Source organism: Macaca thibetana, chromosome 14, assembly GCF_024542745.1.
Source record: "Macaca thibetana thibetana isolate TM-01 chromosome 14, ASM2454274v1, whole genome shotgun sequence".
In the NCBI taxonomy this organism is placed as follows: Eukaryota; Metazoa; Chordata; class Mammalia; order Primates; family Cercopithecidae; genus Macaca; species Macaca thibetana.
This window is the reverse complement of record NC_065591.1, coordinates 8,302,734-8,328,435: the sequence shown is the minus strand read 5'-3', so window position 1 is coordinate 8,328,435 and position 25,702 is coordinate 8,302,734. Positions and strand designations below refer to the sequence as shown.

Here is a 25,702-nt window from a genome sequence, read left to right as displayed (position 1 = left end):
GGAAACCGAGGTCAAGAAAAGGGAAGGACTGGACCTAGGGGACCCCACAGGTCACTGGCAAAGCTGGACCAAGAAGTCCATGGGGCACTATGGCTTCATCAGCTGCTTTAGCCCTGTTATTGGAAAGAAAATGGTCCAAGTGGTCCAGTCTCCAGTCCCATCTAGAGGTCAGTTGGCTCTGGGGTGAAGACTGCCTGACTCCCTCATAAATAAGTGTGTGACCTTGGGCTTGTTGCTGAACTTTCCGATGCCTCAGTTTCTTCCTCTGTAAAATGGGAATAAGAACACCTAGCCCACAGGATCAAAAAAGTTAAGATATGTAAACCTTATATTAACAGCATAATACATAGTTTTTGTTGTTGTTGTTTGTTTATTTCTTACTTTATTTTTGAGAAGGAGTCTCGTTCTGTCGCCCAGGCTGGAGTGCAGCGGCACGATCTCGACTCACTGCAACCTCCGCCTCCCAGGTTCACGCCATTTTCCTGCCTTAGCCTCCCAAGTAGCTGGGACTACAGACGCCCGCCACCATGCCCGGCTAACTTTTTGTATTTTTAGTAGAGACAGGGTTTCACTGTGTTAGCCAGGATGGTCTTGATCTCCTGACCTTGTGATCCGCCCGCCTCGCCCTTCCAAAGTGCTGGAATTACAGGCATGAGCCACCGCGCCCGGCCTATTTTTTTTTTTTTTTGAGACAGTCTCACTCTGTCACCCAGGCTGGAGTGTAGCGGCACGATCTCCACTCACAGCAATCTCTGCCTCCCGCGTTCAAGTGATCCTCCTGCCTTAGCCCCCTGAGTAGATGGGATTACAGGCACCCACCGCTATACCCCATCCTGGCTAATTTTTTTTTTTTTTTTTTTTTTTTTTGAGACAGAGTCTCACTCTGTCACTAGGCTGGAGTGCAGGGGCGCAATCTCCCTCACTGCAATCTCTGCCTCCCGGGTTCAGGCAATTCTCCTGCCTCAGCTTTCCTAGCAGCTGGGACTACAGGTGCGCACCACACCCAGCTAATTTTTGTATTTTTAGTAGAGACGGGATTTCACCATGTTGACGAGGCTGCGCTCGAACTCGTGACCTCAAATGATCCACCCACCTCGTGCTCCCTAAGTGCTGGGATTTCAGGTGTGAGCCACCATGCCTGGCCAATACATGTTAATTGGCATTATTGTTCTCTTCTTGATCCTGGAAACCCCCTGTTAGGGTTATTACCAAAATAAAACTATCAGCCATCATTTATTGAGGACTGCTTTATACACATTTTCTTTTCTTTTTTTTTTTTTTTTTTTTTTTTTGAGACAGAGTCTTGCTCTGTCGCCTAGGGTGGAGTACAGTGGCATGGTCTCAGCTCACAGCAACCTCCACCTCCTGAATTCAAGAAATTCTCCTGCCTCAGCCTCCCAAGTAGCTGAAATTACAGGCGTGCACCACTACGCCCAGCTAATTTCTTTTGTATTTCTAGTAAAGATGGGGTTTCACTCTGTTGGTCAGGCTGTTCTCGAACTCTTGACCTCAAACAATCTGCCCACCTCGACATCCCAAAGTGCTGGGATTACAGGCCTGTGCCACCGTGCCTGGCCCATACACATTTAATTTAATCCTCACAATAGCCCCACATGGTGGATATTGTTTATCCCCGTTTGACAGACAAAGGTGCTGTGGCTCAGAGAGTATAAATGAGTTGCTTGATGAATGAAAACTTACCATCAGTGCTATCTTACTCCAAGTCTGTATCCGTAACCTTCATGCTTTCCTGTGTTCCTCCTGGAATCCACCGCAGAGCTTGCCCTGTAGGCTGAATTCATTTGCGCACAGCGCAGCTCTTCTGGAAGCTTATGGGTCTCAGCTTCTTGAATGCTTGGTCAGAGCCATGTCCATAGCGGCTACTGGGTTCCCAGCGATGAAAGAGACATGGCTCCTGTTTTAAGGAGCTCACTATCTGTTGCCAGCAGCAGACAAAGAAACAATTTGTGTGGGCTGGGCGTGGTGGCTCACACCTGTAATCCTAGCACTTTGGGAGGCCGAGGCAGATGGATCAGCTGAGCTCAGGAGTTTGAGACCAGCCTGGGCAACATGGTGAAACTCTGTCTCTACTAAAATACAAAAAAAATAAGCTGGATGTGGTGGTGTGCGCCTGTAGTCCCAGCTACTTGGGAGGCTGAGGCACGAGAATTGCTTGAGCCCAGGAGGTGGAGGTTGCAGTGAGCCGAGATCACACCATTGCATTCCAGCCTGGGTGACAGAGTGAGATCTTGTCTCACAAAAAAAAAAAAAAAAGGAAAAAGAAAGAAAAGCAGGACTGTGCTCATTCAGTTGAGTCTTTCTCATTTTTTAACATGACATCAGGAAGTCTGTTGATAGTATGTGAGCACGCATGGCCTGGAGAGGAGGTTGAGGCTGATGATATCGTCCTTGCTCTACTGAATTCCCTCCCCAACCTCCCTTTATGCACCAGCAACTGACTTATGGGAACAAACAAAACTCAACTGGTGTGACAGAAAATCAGAGGAAAATTTCCTTCTAAAGAAAGAATTTGTAAGTGCTGTGACTCAGCTGCTTCCCTGCTACTTTGCTGTTGATGTAAACATGATAAAACATGAATTAGGCAGGTTAGTATTATAGTAAAAAAAAATTTTTTTTTTTTTTTTTGAGACAGTCTTACTCTGTTGGCCAGGCTGGAGTGCAGTGGCGTAATCTTGGCTCACTGCAACCTCTGCCTCCCAGGCTCAAGCGATTCTTCTGCCTCAGCCTCCCAAGTAGCTGGGATTACAGGCGCCTAGCACTGCACTTGGCACATTTTTGTATTTTTAGTAGAGATGGGGTTTCACCATGTTGGCCAGGCTGGTCTCAAATTCCTGACCTTAGGTGATCCTCCTGCCTCGACCTCCCAAAGTGCTGAGATTACAGATGTGAGCCACCGTGCCCAGCCCAAAAAGATATTTTTTAAAATGGCACATTTACTTGTCAAGTGGCTGTGATTTGCAGTTAGACACGTAGCAATGGCTCCAGCAAAATGGAAAAGAACCTAACTACAATTAGGTTGTAACTCTTTATCACTAACCAACCTTACCAGATTTGTCCATGGACCTAGGCCTAGAATTCTCCCCTTTCATTTCACAGCCCATGTTTTAAAAAACCCCACGTTAACCCGTCAGACTCATTTGTAAAACACAGAGGCCAATAAGGTATAAAACAGAAGGGCAGGACAGATGACTAAACAAGAAACTTGCAAAAAATGTGAAATCCTCACAATTAAATGTACTATAATAGGCCAGGCACAGTGGCTCCCACCTGTAATCCCAGAACTTTGGGAGACCAAGGAGGGAGGATCACTTGAGGCTAAGAGTTCAAAACCAGCCTGGAAAACAGAGAAAGACCCTCTCTATAAAAAATTTAAAAATTAGCCGAGCACAGTGGCATGCTATGGTCCCATCTACTCCAGAAGCTGAGGCAGGAGGATCACTTGAGTCCAAGAGGCTGAGGCTATAGTGAGCCGTGATAACTCCACTGCCTTGGTGACAGAGCAAGACCTTGTCTATTTAAAAAAAAAAAAAAGAAAAAGAAAAAGAAAAAAGGCCAAGCATGGTGGCTCATACTTGTAATCTCAGCACTTTGGGAGGCCAAGAAGGATGGATCACCTGACGTCAGGAGTTTGAGACCAGCCTAGCCAACATGCTGAAACCCCGTCTCTAATAAAAATACAAAAATTTGCCAGGTGTGGTGGCAGGCGCCTGTAATCCCAGCTACTTGAGAGGCTGAGGCAGGAGAATCGCTTGAACCCAGGAGGTGGAGGTTGCAGTGACCCGAGATCACGCCACTGTACTCCAGCCTGGGCAACAAGAGCGAAACTCCATCTCAAAAAAAAAAAAGAAAAAGAAAGAAAGAAAGAAAAGACTCTATCCTGAGAGAGAACAGCAACCTCACATATTGACGACATGATCTCTGATACTGAACAGGATTTTATTTTTGTTTTCTTTTTTTTTTTTTTTTTTTTTTTTTTGAGACGGAGTCTGGCTCTGTCACCCGGGCTGGAGTGCAGTGGCCGGATCTCAGCTCACTGCAAGCTCTGCCTCCCAGGTTTATGCCATTCTCCTGCTTCAGCCTCCTGAGTAGCTGGGACTACAGGCGCCCGCCACCTCGCCCGGCTAGTATTTTGTATTTTTTTTAGTAGAGACGGGGTTTCACCGTGTTAGCCAGGATGGTCTCGATCTCCTGACCTCGTGATCCGCCCGTCTCGGCCTCCCAAAGTGCTGGGATTACAGGCTTGAGCCACCGCGCCCGGCCTATTTTTGTTTTCTTGATAATAAAATGAAAAACGACTTGATCTTTTTTTTTTTTTTTTTGAGAGGGAGTCTCGCTCTGTCACCCAGGCTAGAGTGCAGTGGCGCGATCTCGGCTCACTGCAAGCTCCACCTCCCGGGTTCACACCATTCTCTTGCCTCAGCCTCCCGAGTAGGTGGGACTACAGGCACCCACCACTGTGCCCAGCTAATTTTATTTTTGTATTTTTAGTAGAGATGGGGTTTCACCGTGTTAGCCAGGATGGTCTTGATCTCCTGACCTTGTGATCCACCCTCCTCGGCCTCCCAAAGTGCTGGGATTACAGGCGTGAGCCACTGCGCCGGGCTACAACTTAATCTTTATCCTGGCTGATGAGTCAACTGATTTCATCAATAAAATGGTGAATGCTTACCACGCTATAGCACTAGTAAGATCTGTAAATGGTCAGCACGATCATCAAGAAAATTTTCAGCTTTCCCAAACAAACAAAAAGCCAAGATAGATTTAATGTCATTTCATATGACGAATCATCAAAAAGTCTGTCTTGGAAGAACTACCTTGGCATTTATACTGATGGTTCAAATCAATGGTTGCCTCCATAAGAATTTTTACTGTCCTTGGAAAAAAACAAAACCAACAAACAAAAACTTGATGTTGTCACAACACACTGCTTTCTTCACAGAGAGGCACTGGTGTCGGAAACTCTTGGAGATGGAAAGTAATGATGCAGCAAAATGTTTGCCTTTATTCAACAAAGACTACCTAACCTGAAAATGTTTTAAAAACTGGCCAGGCAGGCTGGGTGCGGTGGCTCACGCCTGTAGTCCCAGCACTTTGGGAGGCCGAGGCAGGCGGATCATGAGGTCAGGAGATCAAAACCATCCTGGCTAACACGGTGAAACATGTCTCTACTAAAAGTGCAAAAAATTAACTGGGCGTGGTGGCGGGTGCCTGTAGTCCCAGCTACTTGGGAGGCTGAGGCGGGAGAATGGCGTGAACCCAGGAGGCAGAGCTTGCAGTGAGCTGAGATTGTGCCACTGCACTCTGGCCTGGGTGGCAGAGCAAGACTCTGTCTCAAAATAAAATAAAATAAAATAAAATAAAATAAAATAAAATAATAAATAAATAAATAAATCTGGCCAGGCAGGCTGGGTGTGGTGGCTCACGACTGTAATCTCAGCACTTTGGGAGGCCAAGGCAGGCAGATCACCTGAGGTCAGGAGTTCGAGACCAGCCTGGCCAACATGGTGAAACCCCATCTCTACTAAAAATACAAAAATTAGCTGGGTGTGGTGGTGCATGCCTCTAATCCCAGCTACTCGGGAGGCCAAGGTGGGAGAATCACTTGAACTCGGGAGGCGGAGGTTGTGGTGAGCTGAGATTTTGTCACTGCACTCCAGCCTGGGCAACAGTGCTGGGATTACAGGCGTGAGCCACCAGGCCTAGCAATATATTTCTTTTTAATTTTAAAAACTAAAAGAAATGTCGGCATGGTGGCTCACACCTGTAATCCTAGAACTTTGGGAGGCCAAGGCAGGTGAATCACTTTGAGGCCAGGAATTCGAGACCAGCTCGGCCAACACAGCAAAACCCTAGTTCTCTACTAAAAATACAAAAATAAAAACAAAATATAGCTGGGCATGGTGGTGGGAGCATGTAGTCCTAGCTACTCAGGAGGCTGAGACCTGAGAATTGCTTGATCCCAGAAGGTGGAGGTTATAGTAAACCAAGATTGTGCCACTGCACTCCAGCCTCCGTGACAGAGCAAGACTCTGTCTCAGAAAAAAAAAAAAAAAAATCTTAAAAAAAAAGAAAATGAATTAAAAACACTGTATAAAAACTTAGACAAAGGCATTCCTTTTTTGTTCTTGAGATGGAGTTTCACTTTTGTTGCCCAGGCTGGAATGCAATGATGTGACCTTGGCTCACTGCAACCTCTGCCTCCCGGGTTCAAGTGATTCTCCTGCCTCAGCCTCCCAAGTAGCTGGGATTACAGGCATGAGCCACCACACCTGGCCTGAGCACAGCCATTTTCTTTTCTTTTTCTTTTTCCTTTCTTTCTTTCTTTCTTTTTTTTTTTTTTGAGACGGAGTTTCGCGCTGTCACCCCAGCTGGAGTGCAGTGACACCATCTCGGCTCACTGCAAGCTCCACCTCCCTGGTTCAAGGGATTCTCCTGCCTCAGCCTCCTGAGTAGCTGGGACTACAGGTGCCCGCCACCACGCCCAGCTAATTTTTTGTATTTTTTTTAGTAGAGACGGGATTTCACCATGTAGGCCAAGATGGTGTCCATCTCCTGACCTCAAGTGATCCGTCCGCCTCAGCCTGCCAAAGTGCTGGAATTACAGGCATGAGCCACCACCCCTGGCCAATTGAGCACAGCCATTTTCTAGCACGCACAGACATCTGGTGGTGGAGCACTCTGTGTATGGGACCATTGAGAAAGCATGGGTCTGGCCGGGTAAAGAGGCTGACACAATCTACGGCGAGTCATCCTATCTCATCACTGAGGGCTCCTCCACCGATTGCTCTCTGATGGGCATTTCATATGGGAATCTTCCCACCCTGTGACTATTTTGAGAAGCTGTTCACAGTCCTGTCTCCTAGGCCATCGGATTGCCAGTTGTGCTCTTTTCAAGTCTCTGCAGCTGGCTAGCCTATCAGATGCTGCTCACGAGTCTGTGTAAATCTGTACCTTAGGCCACCTTTCCTCCACAGAAAGCATCCACAGATGTATTGCCCCAAGGTTCCACCCACTGGGAGAATTTTCCTTCACCACTGTCTGTAACCTCAAACTCCTGGGCTCAAGCAATCCTCCCTCCCCCTTTAGCCTCCCAAGTAGCTGGTACTACAGGTACGCACCATTACACCTGGCTAATTTTTAAAACTTGTTTTTGTAAAGACTGGGTCTCACTATGTTGACCAGGCTGGTGTGAAACTCCTGGGCTCAAGTGATCCTCCCATCTCAGCCTCCCAGAATGCTGGGATTACAGGCATAAGTGACCATGCCTGGCGCGCTTTTCTCTCTTCCTTTTCTTCTCTTCTCTTCTCTTCTCTTTTCTCTCTCTCTCTCTTTCCTTCCTTCCTTCCTTCTTCCTTCCTTCCTTCCTTCTTTCCCCTCCCTCGCTCCCTCGCTCCCTCCCTCCCTCCCTCCCTCCTTCCTTCCTTTTTTTTTTGATGGAGTTTTGCTCTTGTTACCCAGGCTGGAGTGCAATGGTGTAATCTTGGCTTGCTGCAACCTCCGCCTCCTGGGTTCAAGCAATTCTCCTGCCTCAGTTTCCCAAGTAGCTGGGATTACAGGTGCCCGCCACCAAGCCTGGCTAATTTTTGTGTTTGTAGTAGAGACGGGGTTTCACCATGTTGGCCAGACTGGTCTCGAACTCCTGACCTCAGGTAATCCACCTACCTTGTGCTCCCAAAGTACTGAGATTACAGGCATGAGCCACTAAGCCCAGCCTCTTTTCTTTTTTTAAAAAAAACTGAGTTTCACTGTGTTGCCCAGGCTGGAGTGCAGTGGCACAATCTTGGCTCGCTGCAACCTCTGCCTCCCAGATTCAAGCAATTCTCCTGCCTCAGCCTCCCAAGTAGCTGGGATTACAGGCACCTGCCCCGACGCCCAGCAAATCTTTGTATTTTTAGTAGAGATGGGATTTCACCATGTTGGCCAGGCTGGTCTCGAACTCCTGACCTCAAGTTATCTGCCTGCCTTGGCTTCCCAAAGTGCTGGGATCACAGGCATGAGCCACCGTGACTGGCCCCTCCAGTGTTTTTTTTTTTTTTTTTTTTTTTTTTTTGAGACGGAGTCTCGCTCTGTCGCCCAGGCTGGAGTGCAGTGGCGCGATCTCGGCTCACTGCAAGCTCCGCCTCCCGGGTTCACGCCATTCTCCTGCCTCAGCCTCCCGAGTAGCTGGGACTACAGGCGCCCACAACCGCGCCCGGCTAATTTTTTGTATTTTTAGTAGAGACGGGGTTTCACCGTGGTCTCGATCTCCTGACCTTGTGATCTGCCCGCCTCGGCCTCCCAAAGTGCTGGGATTACAGGCGTGAGCCACCGCGCCCGGCCTCCCTCCAGTGTTTTCTTAAATCCAGGCTACAGGTCAGCAAACTCCTTCCATGAAGTGGTAAATGTCTTAGGCTTTGGGAGCCATATGATCTTATTGCAGTTACTCAACTCTGCCAGTGTAGTGCATAAACAGCCTTAGACAAGACGTAAATACATGAGTGTGACTGTGTTCCAATAAAACTTTATTTACAAAAACAGGTGGTAGTCCAGATTTGCTTATAGTTTGCTCATCCCTGGTCTAGGCAGTCAACAAATCAATAAAACTTCTGATGTATAATGTTTGTTGATTTGTAGTGTAAATACTCTCACGATGGCTGATTTCAGGTTACCAATGTAACACCACCAAGTGCTGTCCTGGAAGAGATAGGCCGTAAATAACACACCACTGACTGGGCGCGGTGGCTCACGCCTGTAATTCCAGTGTTTTGGGAGGCCAACGCCAGCAGATCGTTTGAGCTCAGGATTTTGAGACTAGCCTGAGTAACACAGTAAGATCCTGTCTATTAAAAACTGATTAGCCCAACACGGTGGCACCAGGGGTGCCAGGTTGAGGTGGGAGGACCACCTGAGCCCAGGGAAGTCAGGGCTGCAGTGAGCCAAGATCGCACCACTCTACTCATCTGGGCAACAGAAGTGAAACCCTGTGTCAAAAAAAAAAAAAAAAAGTAAATTGTAGTAAACTAATTAGTAAGTGATGAGTTTTGAGTATTTATTGTCTTTACTATTTGTTTGTTTATTTATTTGAGATGGAGTCTCACTCTGTCACCCAGGCTGTAGTGTAGTGGTGTGATCTTGGCTCATTGCAACCTCCGCCTCCCAGGTTCAAGTGATTCTCCTGCCTCAGCCTCCTGAGTAGCTGGTATTACAGGCGCACGCCACCACACCTGGCTAATTTTTGTATTTTTAGTAGAGATGGGGCTTCATCATGTTGGCCAGACTGGTCTCAAACTCCTGACTTGAAGTGATCCATCTGCTTCGGCCTCCCAAAGTTCTGGGACAGGCGTGAGCCACCGTGCCCAGCTTGAGTCTTCCCATTTTTAATGCAGCATGAGAACTTGACTCCTTTGCCCTCTGTTGCCTGGGTGTTATAGCAATCCCATGAGATCAGGATGAATGTGGAGGATGGGAGTGGTGGAGGGTGATCCTGTCCTGTCCTTTGCCCACTGGAGGGCAACCAGGGGAACTCTTGCTGGGAAGAAGAGGATTGGCTGGCAGGGATCCTCAGATTTCTGTAGCCCTGCTGGGCCAGAGGAGCTAATCTAGAGTCTATGAGGTGGAGAAAGGGGCTCCCCTTCCTGTTCTCCATGCCCTCCTCTAGCTGGAACTGACTGTCTAGCCCCTTTCTTCAGGCACCTCTGCCCCACAGCCCCTCTCCACGCCTCTGGCCCATTCTGGGAAGCTGCCCAGTTGTGTTGGCGGAGCACCAGCTTCTCTCTCTGTGCCCCGCCTCACCTTGGGCTCCCAAAGCACTTGGGCTCTCTGCCCCTCCCTCCCACTCAAACCTGCTCCCAGGAGGCTTTTATAATGAGGCTCTTTAATAAAGAGGCTGCAGGGATGGCTGAGAGGGTGTTTCAGGGGGTTGGGTAATGTATTGTGGTGGAAAGACCTGGGCTTTGGAGCCTGAGCACTCTGGTTTCTGTCCTAGCTCAGCTTCTCCCGGCTGTATGAGCCTGGGCACTTCAACTTTTTGTATCTCAGTTTCCTCTTCTACAAGAGGGGATATAGCTGGGTGTTCAGTGGTACCTTCCTGTAATCCCAGTTACTCAGGAGGCTGAGGGAGAACTGCTTGAGCCTGGGAGTTTGAGGCTGCAGTGAGCCACAATCGCACCACTGCTCCCTCCGAGTAGCTGAGACTTGTCACTTGGGTGACAAGTGAGACCCTGTCTCTAAAATAAATAAAACAGGGAGAGAAGAGTAACAGCTACCTCTTAGGGTGTTGTAAAAATCAAGTAAGTTGGCTGGGCCTGCTGGCTCATGCCAGTAATCCCAGCACTTTGAGGGGCCAAGGCAGGTGGATTGTTTGAGGCCAGGAGTTTGAGACCAGTCTGGCCAATATGGTGAAACCCTGTGTCTACTAAAAATGCAAAAATTAGCCAGGTGTGGTGGTGGGTGCCTGTAATCCCAGCTATTTGGGAGGCTCAGGCAGGAGAATCACTTGAACCTGAGCAGCAGAAGTTGCAGTGAGCCGAGATCTCACCACTGCGCTCCAGCCTGGGCAACAGAGCTAGACTCCATCTCAAAAACAAAGCAAAACGAAAATCAAATAAGTTAAAAAATACATAAAGTGTAGAGAAGAGCACCTAGCACAGGGGTCCCCAACCCCTGGGCCATAGACATTACCACCTGAGCTCTGCCTCCTGTCAGATCACCATTAGATTCTCTGAGGAGTGTGAATCCCCTATTGTGAACTGCATGTGCGAGGGATTTAGGTTGTGCACTCCTTATGAAAATCTAATGCCTGATGATCTGAGGTGAAACAGTTTCATCCCAAAACCATCCCCCTTTACCCCTCACACCATGGACAAATAGTCTTCCACAAAGCCACTCCCTGGTGCCAAAAAGTTGGGGACCACTGACCTAGTATATAGTAAGTGATATGGCTTGGCTGTGTGTCCCCGCTGCCCTGCCCAGATCTCATGTTGAAATGTGATCTCCAGTGTTGGAGGTGGGGCCTGGTGGGAGATGTTTGGATCATGGGGTGGATCCCTCATGAATGGCTTGGCACCATCCCCTTGGTGATCAAATGGCTTGGCACCATCCCCTTGGTGATCAGCGAGTTCTTGCTCTGAGTTCACAGTGATCTGGTTGTTTGAAAGTGTGTGGCACCTCCCCCCAGAGGGCACTGACCTTGTTCCTGCTCTTGCCATGTGATAAGCTTGCTTCCACTTCACTTTTCACCACAATTGTAAGCTTCCTGAGGCCTCCCCAGAAGCTGAGCAGATGCCAGCACCATGGCTGTACAGCCAGCAGAACTGGGAGCCAATCAAACCTCTTTTCTTTTTTTTCACTTTGTAGCCCAGGTTGGAGTGCAGTGGTTGATCTCGGCTCACTGCAAGCTCTGCCTCCTGGGTTCACGCCATTCTCCTGCTTCAGCCTCCCAAGTAGCTGGGACTACAGGCGCCCGTCACCACACCTGGCTAATTTTTTTTTTGTTTTTAGTAGAGACAGGATTTCACCCTATTAGCCAGGATGGTCTCTATCTCCTGACCTCGTGATCCACCTGCCTCGGCCTCCCAAAGTGCTGGGATTACAGGCGTGAGCCACTGCGCCCAGCCTCAGTCCCAAAATTGACCAGCCAGGTGGCAGATCAGCTCCCCTCAGATGTGGTCAACAGCACTGAGCCATCTCCTCAGTGGGGGTGATGTACAATGTCTTGATGTCTAGATTAGTCCCCCTGTCTTCTGGTGTTACTGTGTTAGGAGCCACACCCTATGGTCAAAACATCCACCATGACTGACTCTCATTTTTTATATCATTTTCCCTGTTGGTGGGAAAGTCATAGCTGATGATTAAAGAAACCTGGCACATTCTCTGGCCAGGAGACCAGTGGTAATCAATGCTCTGCTAGGGCCAGAATGGAACTCCTCATGATCATATCTTGTTCCTTTTGGTTCATATCTCCATGCATGGCAGAAACGGTTAAGTCTCTGGCAAGCATCTTCTCAGTGAGCCAATCAGCCTTCCTTGGGGTATTGGTGAAGATGACTGCCTGGATGATGATCAGGGTTCCATACAAGTCACACAGTGGTCCCAGCTTCGACTCCTCTTGTTTTATGCTGATGTAAAATTGGCAGATACCCTCCAGGTGAACTCTTCCTTCTTTTCTTTTTTTTTTTTTTTTTTTTTTGAGAGAGTCTTGCTCTGTCGCCCAGGCTGGAGTGCAGTGGCGCTATCTCGGCTCACTTCAAGCTCCGCCTCCTGGGTTCACGCCATTCTCCTGCCTCAGCCTCCCGAGTAGCTGGGACTACAGGCACCTGCCACCACAACTGACTAATTTTTTTGTATTTTTAGTAGAGATGGGGTTTCACCGTGTTAGCCAGGATGGTCTCAATCTCCTAACCTCGTGATCCGCCCGCCTCGGCCTCCTAAAGTGCTGGGGTTACAGGCATGAGCTACCACGCCTGGGCAAACTCTTCCTTATTGACAAGGATTCTGGCAGGGTCCCTCATGAACTTCTTGGTCACCTCAAGTGCATCAAAAGGCATTATAGCTGATAGCAAAACCATCTGAGTGTTGCTGTTGAGCTTTATTTATTAATTATTGTTACTTTTAGAGACAGATCTCACTCTGTCACACAGACCAGAATGCAGTGGTGTGATCATAGCTCATTGCAGCCTCCAACTCCTGGGTTCAAGTGATCTTTGTGCCTCAGCTTCCCAAGTAGCTGAGACTACAGGTGCATGCCTCTACGCCCAGATAATGTTTAAATTTTTTTTGTAGAAACTGTGGTCTCATTCTGTTGCCCAGGCTATTCTCCAACTCCTGAGCTCAAGTGATTTTCCCTCCTTTGCCTCCCAAAGTGCTGGGATTACAGGTGTGAGCCACTGTGACTGGCTGAGGTTTTGGAATATGGCATAGATCTGGTTCTTGAATCTTTGGCTTAACATTTCATCAGCTTCATCCAATGCAAGCCTCTTGCTGTATTTGGGAGACAGTGTCTCCAGTGAAACATATGAAATACGTGGCCAGGAGTACTACGATGATATGGGGAGCTTCCATCTGCAGCTTCTGCTTCTACTTCAACATGCATGTGCGTGCCCCCAGTGCAGGTGTGACAGGAGGCACACACATAATCTAATGCCATGGCCGTTTTCTGCATCTACTGAACCAATTCTCAAGTGGGTTCCAGGACCAAGGCCTGGGTAGCCTTAAGATTCAATTCAATCTGCTGTAGAATGGATATGGCAAATGTGGCCATATTCCCAGCCCCAGATTGGGCTTGAGCAATCAACCACAACATAACCTTTGATAGGAGGAAGACTAATGCAGCTGGAAGTCAGAGACCTTCCCAAAACCATAGGCATAGAAGCCATGAAGGAGGGGCTCCAAGAGGTCCATGTCATCAAAGCTGTTGACAATCTCATTCCAGATGCTCTGGGTGATGCCTTCAGGCTCCATCCCCTCAGGATCATTGTGTTTGGACTAGGAATCTTGATTCATCCACATGATCCTTAGAAACTAGCCAATCTGAACTTCTCCTTCTCCTTCTCCTTCCTCTTCTTTTTCTTTCTTTTTTGAGATGGAGTCTTGCTCTGTCACCCAGGCTGGGGTGCAGTGGCGCCATCTCAGCTCACTGCAACCTCCACCTCCCAGGCTCAATCAGTTCTCCTGCCTCAGCCTCCCGAGTGGCTGGGATTACAGGCACCTGCCACCATGCCCAGCTAATTTTTGTATTTTTAGCAGAGACAGTGTTTCACCATGTTAGTCAGACTGGTCTGGAACTCCTGACCTCAATCTGCCTGCCTCGGCCTCCCAAAGTGCTGGGATTACAGGCATGAGCCACCATGCCCGGCCTCAATCTGAACTTCTAAGCATGACATTCAAGGGCTTTCATAATCTGGCACTGGCATATTTCTCCCCAGCCAGATGGCCCAGCATCCCTGTCTCACAGAGCCCAGGCTTTCTTATACCCGGCACCTCTGCGTGTTGCATGTATTGTTCCCTCTGTCCAGAGCCACTTCCTCCATCCCTGTTCTCATCTGGGACATCTCTTCTCCAGAGAACCTCTCCTGACCTCAGGCAGGCATTCCTGTCCTCCCCTTTGCTCCTTACACACTTTGTGCTTCCTATATTCATGAAAATCAAGGCTGGACTGGGTGTGATGGGTCACACCTGCAATCCCTGCACTCTGGGAGGCCAAGGCAGGAGGATCACTTGAGTCCAGGAGTTTGAGACCAGCCTGAGCAACATACTAAGAACCCTGTCTCTACAAAAAAAGTAAATAATTAGCTGGGTATGGTGCCATGAGCCTATAGTCCCAGCTACTCAGGAGACTGAGATGGGAGGATCACTTGAGTTCGAGGCTGCCGTGACCTATGATTGCACTACTGCACTCCAGCCTGGGCAACAGAGTGAGACCCTGTCTCAAAACAAACAAACAAACAAAGAAAAAATCAAGGCTGCTCATAGCCCATACCATGGCTTTGGGGAAAGTAGAAAAAGTCACCCCTTCCTCAAAATGCTTTCTTCCATCTGCGAAAAAAACTCTTCTAATAGATGTGTCAAACTATAACATCTACAACATGAAAGGTGTTGACCTTGGAGGAGTCCTGATGAAACCAGAGATGCCATCTTGGGAGAACCTCTGTGTGCCAGGACCTGTGCTAGGGGCCTGTTTATTTCACAGGTGAGGAAAGCGAGACTCAAAGGCTAAGTTCAAAGTATGTAACTGGTAGATGGCAAGAGCCAGGGTTTGAACTCCAGAGCCCCAGTGGTTAATCACAAGGCAAGATCACCCCCATCGAGTCATTGTTGGCCAGGTTTGCTGCCTCCACATCTTCTCTAGACCTTAGGGTGAGCTCCTCAAGGCAGGGACCACGTTTCACTCACTGCCAAAGTTCTGGGACCATTCTGAGTAGGCACAGAGTGGGCAGCACCCAGTGTTTGTTGGTGGAAGGAGCCTCCTTGCAGGAGTCCTAGGGGTTGGGGTCCCAGGGGCTGAGGCCTGTTCACCTGGTTGTGGCTGAAGCTGGAGATGTTCCCACCAAAGAGTTCCAGAGCCCCTGCTCAGCTTTAGGATTTGCCCTTGCCCCTGAGTCAAACAGAGAACCCTCTCCAAGTACCTGATGATTCCATTTGCCCCTGACTCCAGATTTTTCTGAGACCAGAGTTGTGCTCTCTGCTGAGGTGGGGCAAGGTTTATAAAGGAGGGCCTGCCTGCCTGGCGGCCAGGGAGGCCAGGGGAGGCCTATTGCAGTGGTTTGGCTGTTTGTCCCTTAAACCTCATGTTGACATTTAATCCACAATGTTGGAGGTAGGCCTAATGAGAGGTGTTTGGCTCATGGGTGTGGATTCCTCATGAAAAGATTAATGCCTTCCCTGAGGATTAAGTGTGTTTTTTCACTCTCAGTTCCAAGAGCTGGTTGTTAAAAAGACCTGGCACCTCCTGTGACCCCCTTGCTTCCCCTGTGGTCTCTGCATACTTGGGGTGCCCAGCAGAAGCAGCCTGAGACCCTCGCCAGATACATATACCAATCCTGAACTTTCTAGTCATCAGGATTGAGTCAAATAAACCTTTTAATTTACCCAGCCTCAGTCATTTCTTTATGGCAACACATAATGAACTGGGACACTTATCAAAGCAGACTTGGCCAGGCGTGGGGGCTCATGCCTGTAATCCCAGCACTTTAGGAGGCCGAGGTGGGCAGATCACCTGAGGTCAGGAGTTCGAGACCAGCCTGGCCAACATGGCGAATCCCCCCATCTCTACTAAAAATACAAAAATTAGCTGGGTGTGGTGGCAGGCACCTGTAATCCCAGCTACTCAGGAGGCTAAGGCAGGAGAATCCCTTGAACCTGAGAGGTGGAGGTTGCAGTGACCCGAGATTGCACCACTGCACTCCGGACTGGGAGACAGAGTGAGACTGTCAAAAAAAAAAAAAAAAAAAAAAGTAGATTTAAAGGCATGTCTGAATTTTCCAGGCCAACTGAGGGCAAGGTGAAGGATGTTCCTGGCAGAGTTATGACCAGAGGCTAGGGCTGGGGGTGCAGATGGAGACAATGGCAAGCACCTTACTGGCTGGGGGCCAGAGGACACCTATTTTTGGATAGACCACTTTGAGTCTGGTACAATTCTTTATTGCTGCTTAATGTCAGAAACTTAACTATGCTTTTGCATGATTCTAATTATTGCCTTTTTCAGAGCTCTGCTGGTAAAAAGTGGGGTGCCATACCAACAGTCCCCTTTCAAGCCCAGCGTGTCATCCATCCTGCCAACCAATCACTGCAATGTTCATTGTCCAAACAGGTCAACCGTTATTTCCAACGGTTCCAAGGATAAAGAGTTGCTGATAGGCCGGGCGCGGTGGCTCAAGCCTGTAATCCCAGCACTTTGGGAGGCCGAGACGGGCGGATCACTAGGTCAGGAGATCGAGACCATCCTGGCGAACACGGTGAAACCCCGTCTCTACTAAAAAATACAAAAAACTAGCCGGGCGAGGCGGCGGGCGCCTGTAGTCCCAGCTACTCGGGAGGCTGAGGCAGGAGAATGGCATAAACCCGGGGGGCGGAGCTTGCAGTGAGCTGAGATCCGGCCACTGCACTCCAGCCCGGGCGACAGAGCCAGACTCCGTCTCAAAAAAAAAAAAAAAAAAAAAAAAAAAAAAAAAAAAAAAAAAAAAGAGTTGCTGATAGCAGTGTCTTGGTTCTTCCCTTTACATTCTTTTGGGGGAAGGTGCTGGGAGTCAGCCTAGCTTGTGGCAGGTGGCCTTTTTTATTTGAATGGCACTACAGACAGCGCTTGTGAGCACAGACTCTGAAGCCACACTGTCTTGGTTCAGATCCTAGTGGCCACTTTCTGGCTGTGTGACCCTGACTTAATCTCCCCCAAGTTTCAGTTCCCTCACCTGGAAAATGGCACCCATCTCCAAAGTTAATATACATAAAGCCCTTAAGCAGTGGCTGGCACACCGTAGACCATAATAGCTATTGTTTTTATGACTTGTCCAGATATGTCGATATAGCTCTGAAGAAAGTAACAGAAAAAGTCCCGATTCTCTGCTACTCAGTCTTAAGGGAGATTTCACCTCGAAGTGCTGGGTATCTTGCTGTGTTAAAGGAAATCGCAGAAAGGGATTGGTCTTCATCTGAGTATGAGTTGTCTTCTTGTGAGGAAAGCAGGCCATTAGTGAAGTCAGTGATTCACAGGGGGAGGTCAAATTCTGAGTTAGGCAGCTCCTTACCTGAAAATGATCCTCCTTCCACCCAAGGAGGTGTTTTGCTCTAATCCCTCCAGTCCTTCCTCTTTGCTTACCTGCTTTGCTCCTGTTCCAAAGTTTCCCCATGAGCTCCATGAAAATAAGGCCCTATCTGCCTGGTTCACCTGTATCTCCAAATTACAGAGATGATGCTCAGTAAATGTTGCAGAATTTTGTGAAAAAGAACGATGTGGAAAGTGAGTGGGGCTGAGGTGGCCAGTCTGTGTTGGGGGCCTAGTCAGTCAAGCAGTTGAGAAGGGTTGTGGGCCTATGCCAGGTGGCGGGGGACCTTGAGTCCACGCCCCCATCCTCATGGCTCCAGCCACAGCTCCTCCTGGGAATTCGTTTCATCCTCTAATGTGGGGAATCCGGCTTCTATGACTGACATACGACTCGCACATTTTAAAGATGTTTTATTAAAAAAAAGAAAAACCAACCAGACAAAAATCCCAACCCAAGAACTCTTGGTTCTGATAGACTGGGAGCAGCTTAGGTCTGTGGGGAGGGTAGAACCTGGAAGACAGAAAAGTATAGGGAGCCTCAAGCCCTGGGAAGGAGAGCAAGAGCAGCCTTTCCCCAGGGCTCAGCCTCTCTCCGCGGGGCCTGGGCTTATCCACTTGGAAAAGACAGGTCGGGGGCGCTCAGCCCCCAGAAAAAGGCAGAGTGAGCAGTTCTGGACAGCCCTCAGGCCTCTCGTCAAAATCACCAACCAGCTGGGAAGAAGAGGGTGGCCCAGTGCTGGATCCAGCCTATCAGCGCCGTGCCCGAAGGCGGGGTTCAGCCCACGATAGGGAGAGGGGGCTCACGGAGGCGTACCCCAAAGTTCGGCGAGGGACTCAAGCCCCTTGAAAAGAAAGGGCTCTCATGGGGCAGGACATGGAGGCAGCGCCTGGCTGAACTCCTGGGAGGGCAGGGCAGGACCCAGGACCCAGGACCCATACTCCTAGAGGCCTGCGGAGCTCAGGGACCCTGAGGCCCGCGAGGCAGCACTCGGATGGGCCGAGGCGGGGGATTATCCAGGACCGGCTCGGGCCGAGCCCGCGCACCGCCCCGGCGCTTCTGCTTGCGCAGCAGGTAGTTCGAGTACTGGACCTCGGGCATGGCCAGCTTGAGGCAGGCCTCGGTGGCCGGGCCGGCGCCGCCGCCGGGCAGGTCGTAGCCCATAATGTCCACTTTGCGGCTGGGCTGCCACGGCTGCAGCTGCTTGGTGCGGATCTGCGCGGCAGGCCGCAGCACTGGCTCGTCCCCGAAGCAGCGCCGCAGTAGGCGCTGGCGGGCCTCGCGCAGCTCGCGAGCCTCGCGCTCCACGCACGCGCGGCCGGCGCGCGCCACGCGGCGCCAGAAGGTGGCGTTGAAGTGGTCGTAGAGGCCGGCGTCCAGGGCGTTCCAGGTGCGCGCCGCCCGCGCCAGCGCCGCGGGGATGGCGGCCAGGCGCGAGCTGGCGGCGCGCGCGTTGAGCTTGGCGTAGAGCACGTCGTCCAGGTCCCAGGCCAGCAGGCGCCGCAGCAGCACTAGCGACTCGTCGAAGTACTCGGCGATCATGACGAGCGAGAAAACCTCCTCCACCTGGCGGATGAGGCCCGCCAGGTAGGCGGCGTCGTCGCGCGGGCTGCGCTCATTGTCACCGCCCAGGTCGTAGGCCAGCGTGTTGTGTGCGAACATGGCGAAGTGCTCGCCGGCGCGGTAGTAGGCCTCGGGCGTGCGCAGGAAGGCCTCGAGCGAGGCGTTGGGCACGCGCCGGAAGGCCGGGCAGTACTGGTTGTAGTAACTGAAGAGCGACTCGAACATAGCGGCCGGTTCGCGAAGGATGGTGACATAGACGGTGCCGGGCGGCATGAGGCGCTCCAGCTCCGCACGGTCGAAGCGCAGGTGGCTGGCCAGCACGTGCGGCGGCCGCGTGGCCGGGTGCACGAAGTGCGCCGAGAAGTTGCGCGGGTAGCAGAACTGGTGCTCGCAGCTCGGGTGCGGCAGGGCCACCGTCAGATTGTGGCGCTCGGCAAAGCGGAACAGGATGTTCTGCACCGTCGTGCCTGCCGTCTTGTGAGTCTTCAGGAAGGCCACGGTCATGTGCTTGGGGCGCGGCGGCGAGTTTCGCAGAGGAGGGCAGCTCAGGGGGAACAGCTTGGGGTACCTGCCAGGCCCGAGGGGTGTGCAGAGAGGAGGGTGTGAGGGGGCTGCTGCTTGACCCCTGGCCTTACCCAAGGACTGTGGATGCCCCACAGCGCGGCCCCGCCTAGTCTGCACTCATGGAAAGGTCGAGGGCGGTGCTGGGTAGCCTCTAAGATGCCCCCTATGATCCCTGCTGGCCTCCTGGTATTTACGCCCTTGAGTATTCCCCTCACCTGAGGTACGCTGGACTTATCAGTGCATCTAAAGAAGAGGAGAGGGCAGAAATGATGGGATGTCACTTCTTAAATTTCATCATAGAAAGACTGTGGCTGGCTAGTATCTTGGTGTCTTTCACTTAATCCCGGATGACAGATGCTGGGGGAAGCAAGCTGCCATATAGTGGGCAGCCCTATAGGGAGCTACCACTAAGTGGGAAAAGCCCATAAGGACCTAAGGTCCTCAGTCCACCAGCCCGCTTGAAGACCTGAAGCCAGTCAAAACCACGTGAGTGAGCTTGGAAGCTGCTCCCTTCCAATCAAGCCTTCGGATGAGACTGCATCACCAGCAAACACCTTGGTTGCAACCCCATGAAAGACCTTGGTCCAGAAGTTCCCAATAAACCGCACCTGGCTTCGTGACCCACAATAACAGATGTTTGTGTTTCCAGCTGCTAAGCTTTAAGATAATTTGTTTATGCAGAAATAAATAAAGGATAAAGACCCCTGGAGATCTTTGAGGAATCCCCCTTTGTATATGTAGAAACTGAGGGCCAAAAGGAGAACAATCACTTACACAAAGTCTGGAGACAACTCACATGGTCACTAAATCCTTTTGTTCTTTTTCATTTTTACTCTTTAGCTGGCTCCTCACTTTGTAGATGGTTGGCACTGGGCTCTGCAGCAACCCATTGTTGGGTTTCATTTCTGTTGCTTCATTCTTAAAATATGGGTGTTTGGGATTTCAAACCAGCAAATTATCTGGCAAGGAGGGCTGGGCCCATTCACACCATTCTCAGGGGCAGACAGTGTAGAAAATGGGGACATCAAGTGCCCGGAGAGGTGCAGGGATTTGTTGGGCTCACACAGTGAGTCAGAATAGGGTCGGGGTTCCCGTGAATCACATGGTATCCTGTATGAGGGTGACTGGCTGCGTCACACACATCATGTCTCACTTTATAGATGAGAAAACTGGGGCTCAGAGAAGTGAGGGGACTTGGCCTTGCCCAGCACTAGGGAAGTCGTGCGAAGTTGTTTCCACTGCGGAGATGCTTAGCTGCATGCTCTGGGAAGGAGTTGAGCTGGATTCGGATCTCAGCTAACTGATTCTGTAACTTTGAGCAAGTCACTCAACCCTTTCATTGAAGAGCAATCCCTGTCCAGGGAGGCTGTGTGGCCCTAAAGGGAAAGCACGTTCAGAATAGAGGGAAAGAGCCAAGCCTAGCAGGACTCTTCTGGCAGGTGGAAGAACGGGGAGGGGAGCTCTGGCCCCCCTGGGGCCCCGCCCCCTCGCCGAGGCCACGCCCCCTTACCAGCTGAGCTGCGCCCCCTGGTGGATGAGAAGGCTTACGGTGCTGCACCCTAGCACCAGCAGCAGGATTTTCCGGCGGCTCATCATCTTGGTGGCCTGCTGCAGGCGCTGGAGGATGGGTGGCATGGCGGAGTACCCACCCCTGGACCAGCCAGGGCCTCGCTATCCAGGACTCCCTTCACAGGCACTCATGGGGGATCCTGTGGCTCTGGTAGCAGGGCCAGTGTTCCCGAGAAGCCTGGCAGAAGAAGGCAGATGAGTTTGCAGTGGGCAGAGGAGATGGGCTCTGCGCCCCAGCAGGTCTGATGCAAAGAGCTCCAAGAGGTGGGGTGAACAGAGAGGCCAGAGCAGATCAGATTCCTGCCTCCTGCTACCAAGACCCTATCTCCTCACTGCTCCAGATAACCTAGTCTTGGGTGGAATTACACGGTCTGGGGTGTAGCCAGCCCTTCAGGCCGTAGCCACTCCCACCCCTCAGCCCTGTCTCTGTCTCTCTGCCTGCTCCTAACTTGTCTTTGTCTCATGGTCATTTGTACATGTCTCCCCAGTGGAGTGGCTTCAGCACCAGGGCTTAGCTCAGAACAAAGAGGTCTCAACTCAAAGTTTCCTCTCCTCCAGGACTCCTTGCACAATTGCTGTAGCCCAGGGTTGGTCCTGACTCCCCAGAGAAACCGAGCTTCTCAGAAACACTGATCAGGCCTTCACCTCCTTGGATCGATACGGCTTTGAGTCGAAACTGCAGGCTTACTCTATGTACTATATTATTACATACTTATTCCCATTTAGTCCTCACCACAGCCCTGACATAGGTATTATTCCCACTGTACAGATAAGGAAACTGAGGCTCTGAGAGATGATATCACTTGTCTATAGCTACACAGCTGGTAACAGTAGAAATGAGATTCATACCTGCTGTTTCTGGCTCCGAAGTCCATGCCCTTAGGCACTGTATATGCTATTTCTGTAAGAGAACTGATTTCCCCAACCTTGCCCTAGACTCTGGCAATTCTGCATGCTTCTGAGTCCTGAGCGCTTCTAGCTGGGCTCCTGCCCTGAGGGCCCAAGACTGAGAAATTCATGAGGGAAAGGAAGGTCTTGAAATTCTGGAGCCCTATCTGGATTCCATCCCCAGACACCTGAAACCCAGGCAGCCCCATCAGCTGACTCTGCAGGGAAAAGTGCCTGACCAAAGCAATGGGATGGCAGCCTGGGCAGGGGTGCGGGTCGGGTAAGAGGTGGCTTCTGCTTGTTGCCCTACTGAGGATCTCCAGGAGAAGGTGAGCTTCCATCCCAGGTAAGCCCAGGAGTGAGAGAAGGGAGGAGGGCCTGGTCTCGCACAAGTCTCCTTTCCCCACAGGAATGCCTTGGCTTAAGGGCAGCCCAATCCTGGGCAGCTTCTGTGGAAAGTCCGCTTCAGCAGTGATGCCTGTCCCCAAGCTAGGGTGGGGCCTTAGTCTCCAGGTTCAAGTTCAGCTTCAGCCCTCACACATATCCTTCTCCATGGGGGAGGGGGAGCCTGGAACTTGATGGGCATGTGCATGTGGAACTAGGACACCTGGGTCCCAGGAGGGGTGAGGTAATGTGAAAACCCTTTTGATCATCACCTTTTCCAAGAGCCCTGGGCTTGGCTTCCAGTCTCTCTTTTTGACCCTACTGCCTTAATCCTGGATTACATTTAAACCTGTTTGGGTGGAAAGATGTCCTGCTTATGCCTCCCCTTCTCTCTAGGCCTTATCGCTGCTTCCCTCCACCTGCCTGCAGACAGACTTAATCCGGCCGGAGCCAAGGGTGAAGGGTCCAGTCACAGAGGGCAACCAAGGGCACAGCAGAGGAAGTCTAAGGCCTTCCCTGTTTCTTCAAGGATTGCTGGGGCAGAGAAGGGCTGGCCTGGCCTGGCTGGGGCTGCTTGCAGGAGGAAGTGAGAGCCCTTGGCCCTCTAAGGATACACACCTTTTTTCTCTGTCATTCCTGCTGCTTAGAGAACTTGGTGATTAGACAGAAGTGTCCCAAGAGGGGAAGGGGTGAGTCTACATCTACTTTTGCTAAACTTGCAGAAACCACCCTATTTCTCAGAGGATTCAGAGTCAGCCAAGGAAGTCAAGCCTAGCTATGGGGGACCTTTCCCGGGGCAGAGCTTCAACTGGCCTCACAGAGTGACAGGTGCCTGGTATCCCCCTCCATCCACTCCCGGGCCTTTCCCCACTTTCCCACATGGCTGAGCTCTGGGGAGCTAGCCAGGCCCCAGTCTGAGGCTGCTTAGGGGTAGGGGACAGGGCATCCTCAGTGCAGGAATTCCCTGGACACCAGCCCCTGAAGGTGGGCACTAGCATCTGTATGGCCACTGTCAGTGACAGGGTGTTCATCACCTCCCGATACAGCCTGGTCCATTTCTGAGCAACTTGCAGCTGTTCAGGTTCTTTCCGGGACAGCCAGGATTACCCTGCCAGTGGTAGCACCCGCTTCAGCCTGCCCCTTCCACCTCCCATTCTGCACTCTTGGTAGTGCTGCCCTCCTAGAGCACACAGAACATTTTTCTCCATGACAGACCTTCAGGTATTTGGAAGCAGTAACCCTGTCTCCTCTGGGCAGGCACTCGGCCAGGCTAAACATTCCAGGTCCTGAGAGAGGGTGCTGCTCGGACATTGTGGGAGGCCTGCCTTGCCTTGGCAATTTGACTCCAAGATGCCTGTTTTGGAGATGGAGCCAAGGCAGTGCCTGTCAGGGAGGGGTCATTGGGCTGGGTTTACATCTGATTTTCTGGCTGGTGTGGGGTGCATGGTGGTGCTGCTGGAGCCAAGCTTTACAGCAGTGGCCCTGGCTCCTGCCTTCAGATGCTTCACACAACTCCCCATTCTGCCTGGTGTCTTCTCCATGGAGAGAGTTCTCCCAGCTATCCCAGGCAGGTCAGGACGCCCAGGCTCATCAGAATGTCAGTGCTAATTTTAGTCAGAACAGTCTACCTCACGCTGCTGCCCAGTCTTGCAAATTGCTTGCTTTTCTCTAGGGAACCAAAGAAATAGTAGAGCCTACCAGAGCTTTGAAAATGGGCCTGGGTGCCCACCCTCCTAAAGGAGCCCTTTCTCCTCTGTCTCCTCTGAGCTCTAGAGCTGAAACTGATGTACTCAGAGGAAGGGGTGCCCTGGACTGGACTACTTGGCCCTGACTGCTGGATGGCCTGGAGACTCCATCCTGTCCTGACTTGAGGGATAGGACAGCCCAGTGTTGAGGGACCCTGACCCAGGGTGCTCCAGAGGAAGCTGCAAATTACTGAGGGGTAATTTCAGGGGGTCTGCAAAGTACTGGCCCAGGAGAGCACATCTTTCCACCTCCCTCTTTTTCCTCCTCCCCCACCCCCCAGCCTGCACCAGGTCTGCCCCTGGCCCCCCAGCCTCCCCTCTCTCTCATCCACCCCTGCATCATCCCTGCCTCGGAATTCCCTCCATCCTCCTGTCTCCATTAGTGCCCACCCGCACCATACCTCCCGCTCCCTCAGTTTCATCCCAGCATCCCCCAGGGATCCTGCCAGTGGGATCTGGTCACCATAGGGGATAGGCCAGATTGGCCCGCTCACCCTATCTTCTCCCACTTTCCAGGGGTAGAGCGCCCCCCTCCTCATGCTTTCCAGGCACTAGGCCCCCAAGATACTCTCTCGCCCGCCTCTCGGCCCCCATCCCGGTCTGGTCCACTCCCACTCCCCCAACCCCAGGCCGGCCACTGCAGTACTCACACCGCGCGCCTGGGCTCTGCCTCTCGCCCGGGCTGGGGGCGGCCGCCGCTATCTCTAGACCCTTGTCTTGAAATCCGCACGGGGTCCGAGGGTGCCCAGGGCCCTGCGCGCCGAGTGCCGGTGGCTTGCCTCTCAGCGCCTGGATGGGATCAGGTGGCGGCGTCCGCTAGGCTCGCTCCTCCCGGCTCTGCCCGCCCCCCGCCCCCCATCGCACACCGGAGGCAGGCGAGGGGCGGGGCCAGGCCGCGAGCAAGTAGGGGAGAGGGGAGAGAGGGGAGAGAGGGGAAAGAAAGCGGGAAGGGGGGTGGTCTCCCGGCTTGCCCGCTGGCTGTCGTGAACAGTCTCTGGGTGGCATCTTCAGATGCAGTTATCTTACTCTGGCAACCTTGCAGAGTTGGACACTAATGTGGCCAGCTGCCTTCTCTCACTCAGACAGGGAAACTGAGGCCAGGAAGGTGTCTGGATGCTCCTGCATTGCTGGGTATTCCGGGGCACCACCGGTCATATTTGGGCTCCTGGGTGAGCGAGACACAGGTACACTTGCAGGTACCCACATCCTCTCTATCCTCCTCCAGCAGAGAAGCAGTGCTCCAGCCTTGTCTGGTCCCATCTGTGCCCACACACCCACTTCCCTTCCAGCGTGTCCCCCATACCTTCTGATGTAGCTTCTGGCTGCTCACCCATTCTTCCTCGCTAGGACTCCAGACCCACTCACTCCTGATCAGAGCTATAGTGAGGCTGGGACCCCTGCCTAGGCACCTGCCATCAGGCATCAAAGAACCCAAGTTCAATCCTGGTTTGCTCTTAAATCCCAAAGTCAAGAGGCAACTCCCTGAGCCCTATTGCTTCCAGCTCTAAAATGGGAAGCTGTTCTGAGGTAGCAGAGATAATACACATGAAGGATTCATGTGAACTTCTTAGTCCTCAGCTCCTATCACCTGGGAGCTGGGCAGCAGCACCTCTCAAAGCCATGCCAGACACTGAGAGCCCCACACTGAGTTCTGTGGCTGACCTGCCCACCTGCTTTTTATTTTGCTCTGGGCCTGGTAAAGCAAGGATCCTGGAGCTGGGTAGTCATCCAAAG

General features: G+C 51.5%; 2 protein-coding genes and 1 pseudogene across 2 annotated transcripts in view; all 3 read right to left on the bottom strand.

Annotated features, from left to right (window-relative positions):
- The window catches only part of EFEMP2 (EGF containing fibulin extracellular matrix protein 2), a 363,083-nt gene that overhangs the window by 168,525 nt on the left and 168,856 nt on the right, over positions 1–25,702 (bottom strand). The window lies entirely within an intron of this gene.
- On the bottom strand, positions 12,856–13,506 carry LOC126935423 (eukaryotic initiation factor 4A-I-like; annotated as a pseudogene).
- Positions 17,652–24,820, bottom strand: GAL3ST3 (galactose-3-O-sulfotransferase 3). The gene is made up of 3 exons (XM_050756732.1): positions 24,619–24,820; positions 20,893–21,129; positions 17,652–19,386 (listed from the first exon to the last, which is right to left on the bottom strand). Exons 2-3 carry the CDS (start codon positions 21,015–21,017, stop codon positions 18,216–18,218), a joined length of 1,296 nt encoding a protein of 431 aa, XP_050612689.1. The 5' UTR covers positions 21,018–21,129; positions 24,619–24,820; the 3' UTR covers positions 17,652–18,215.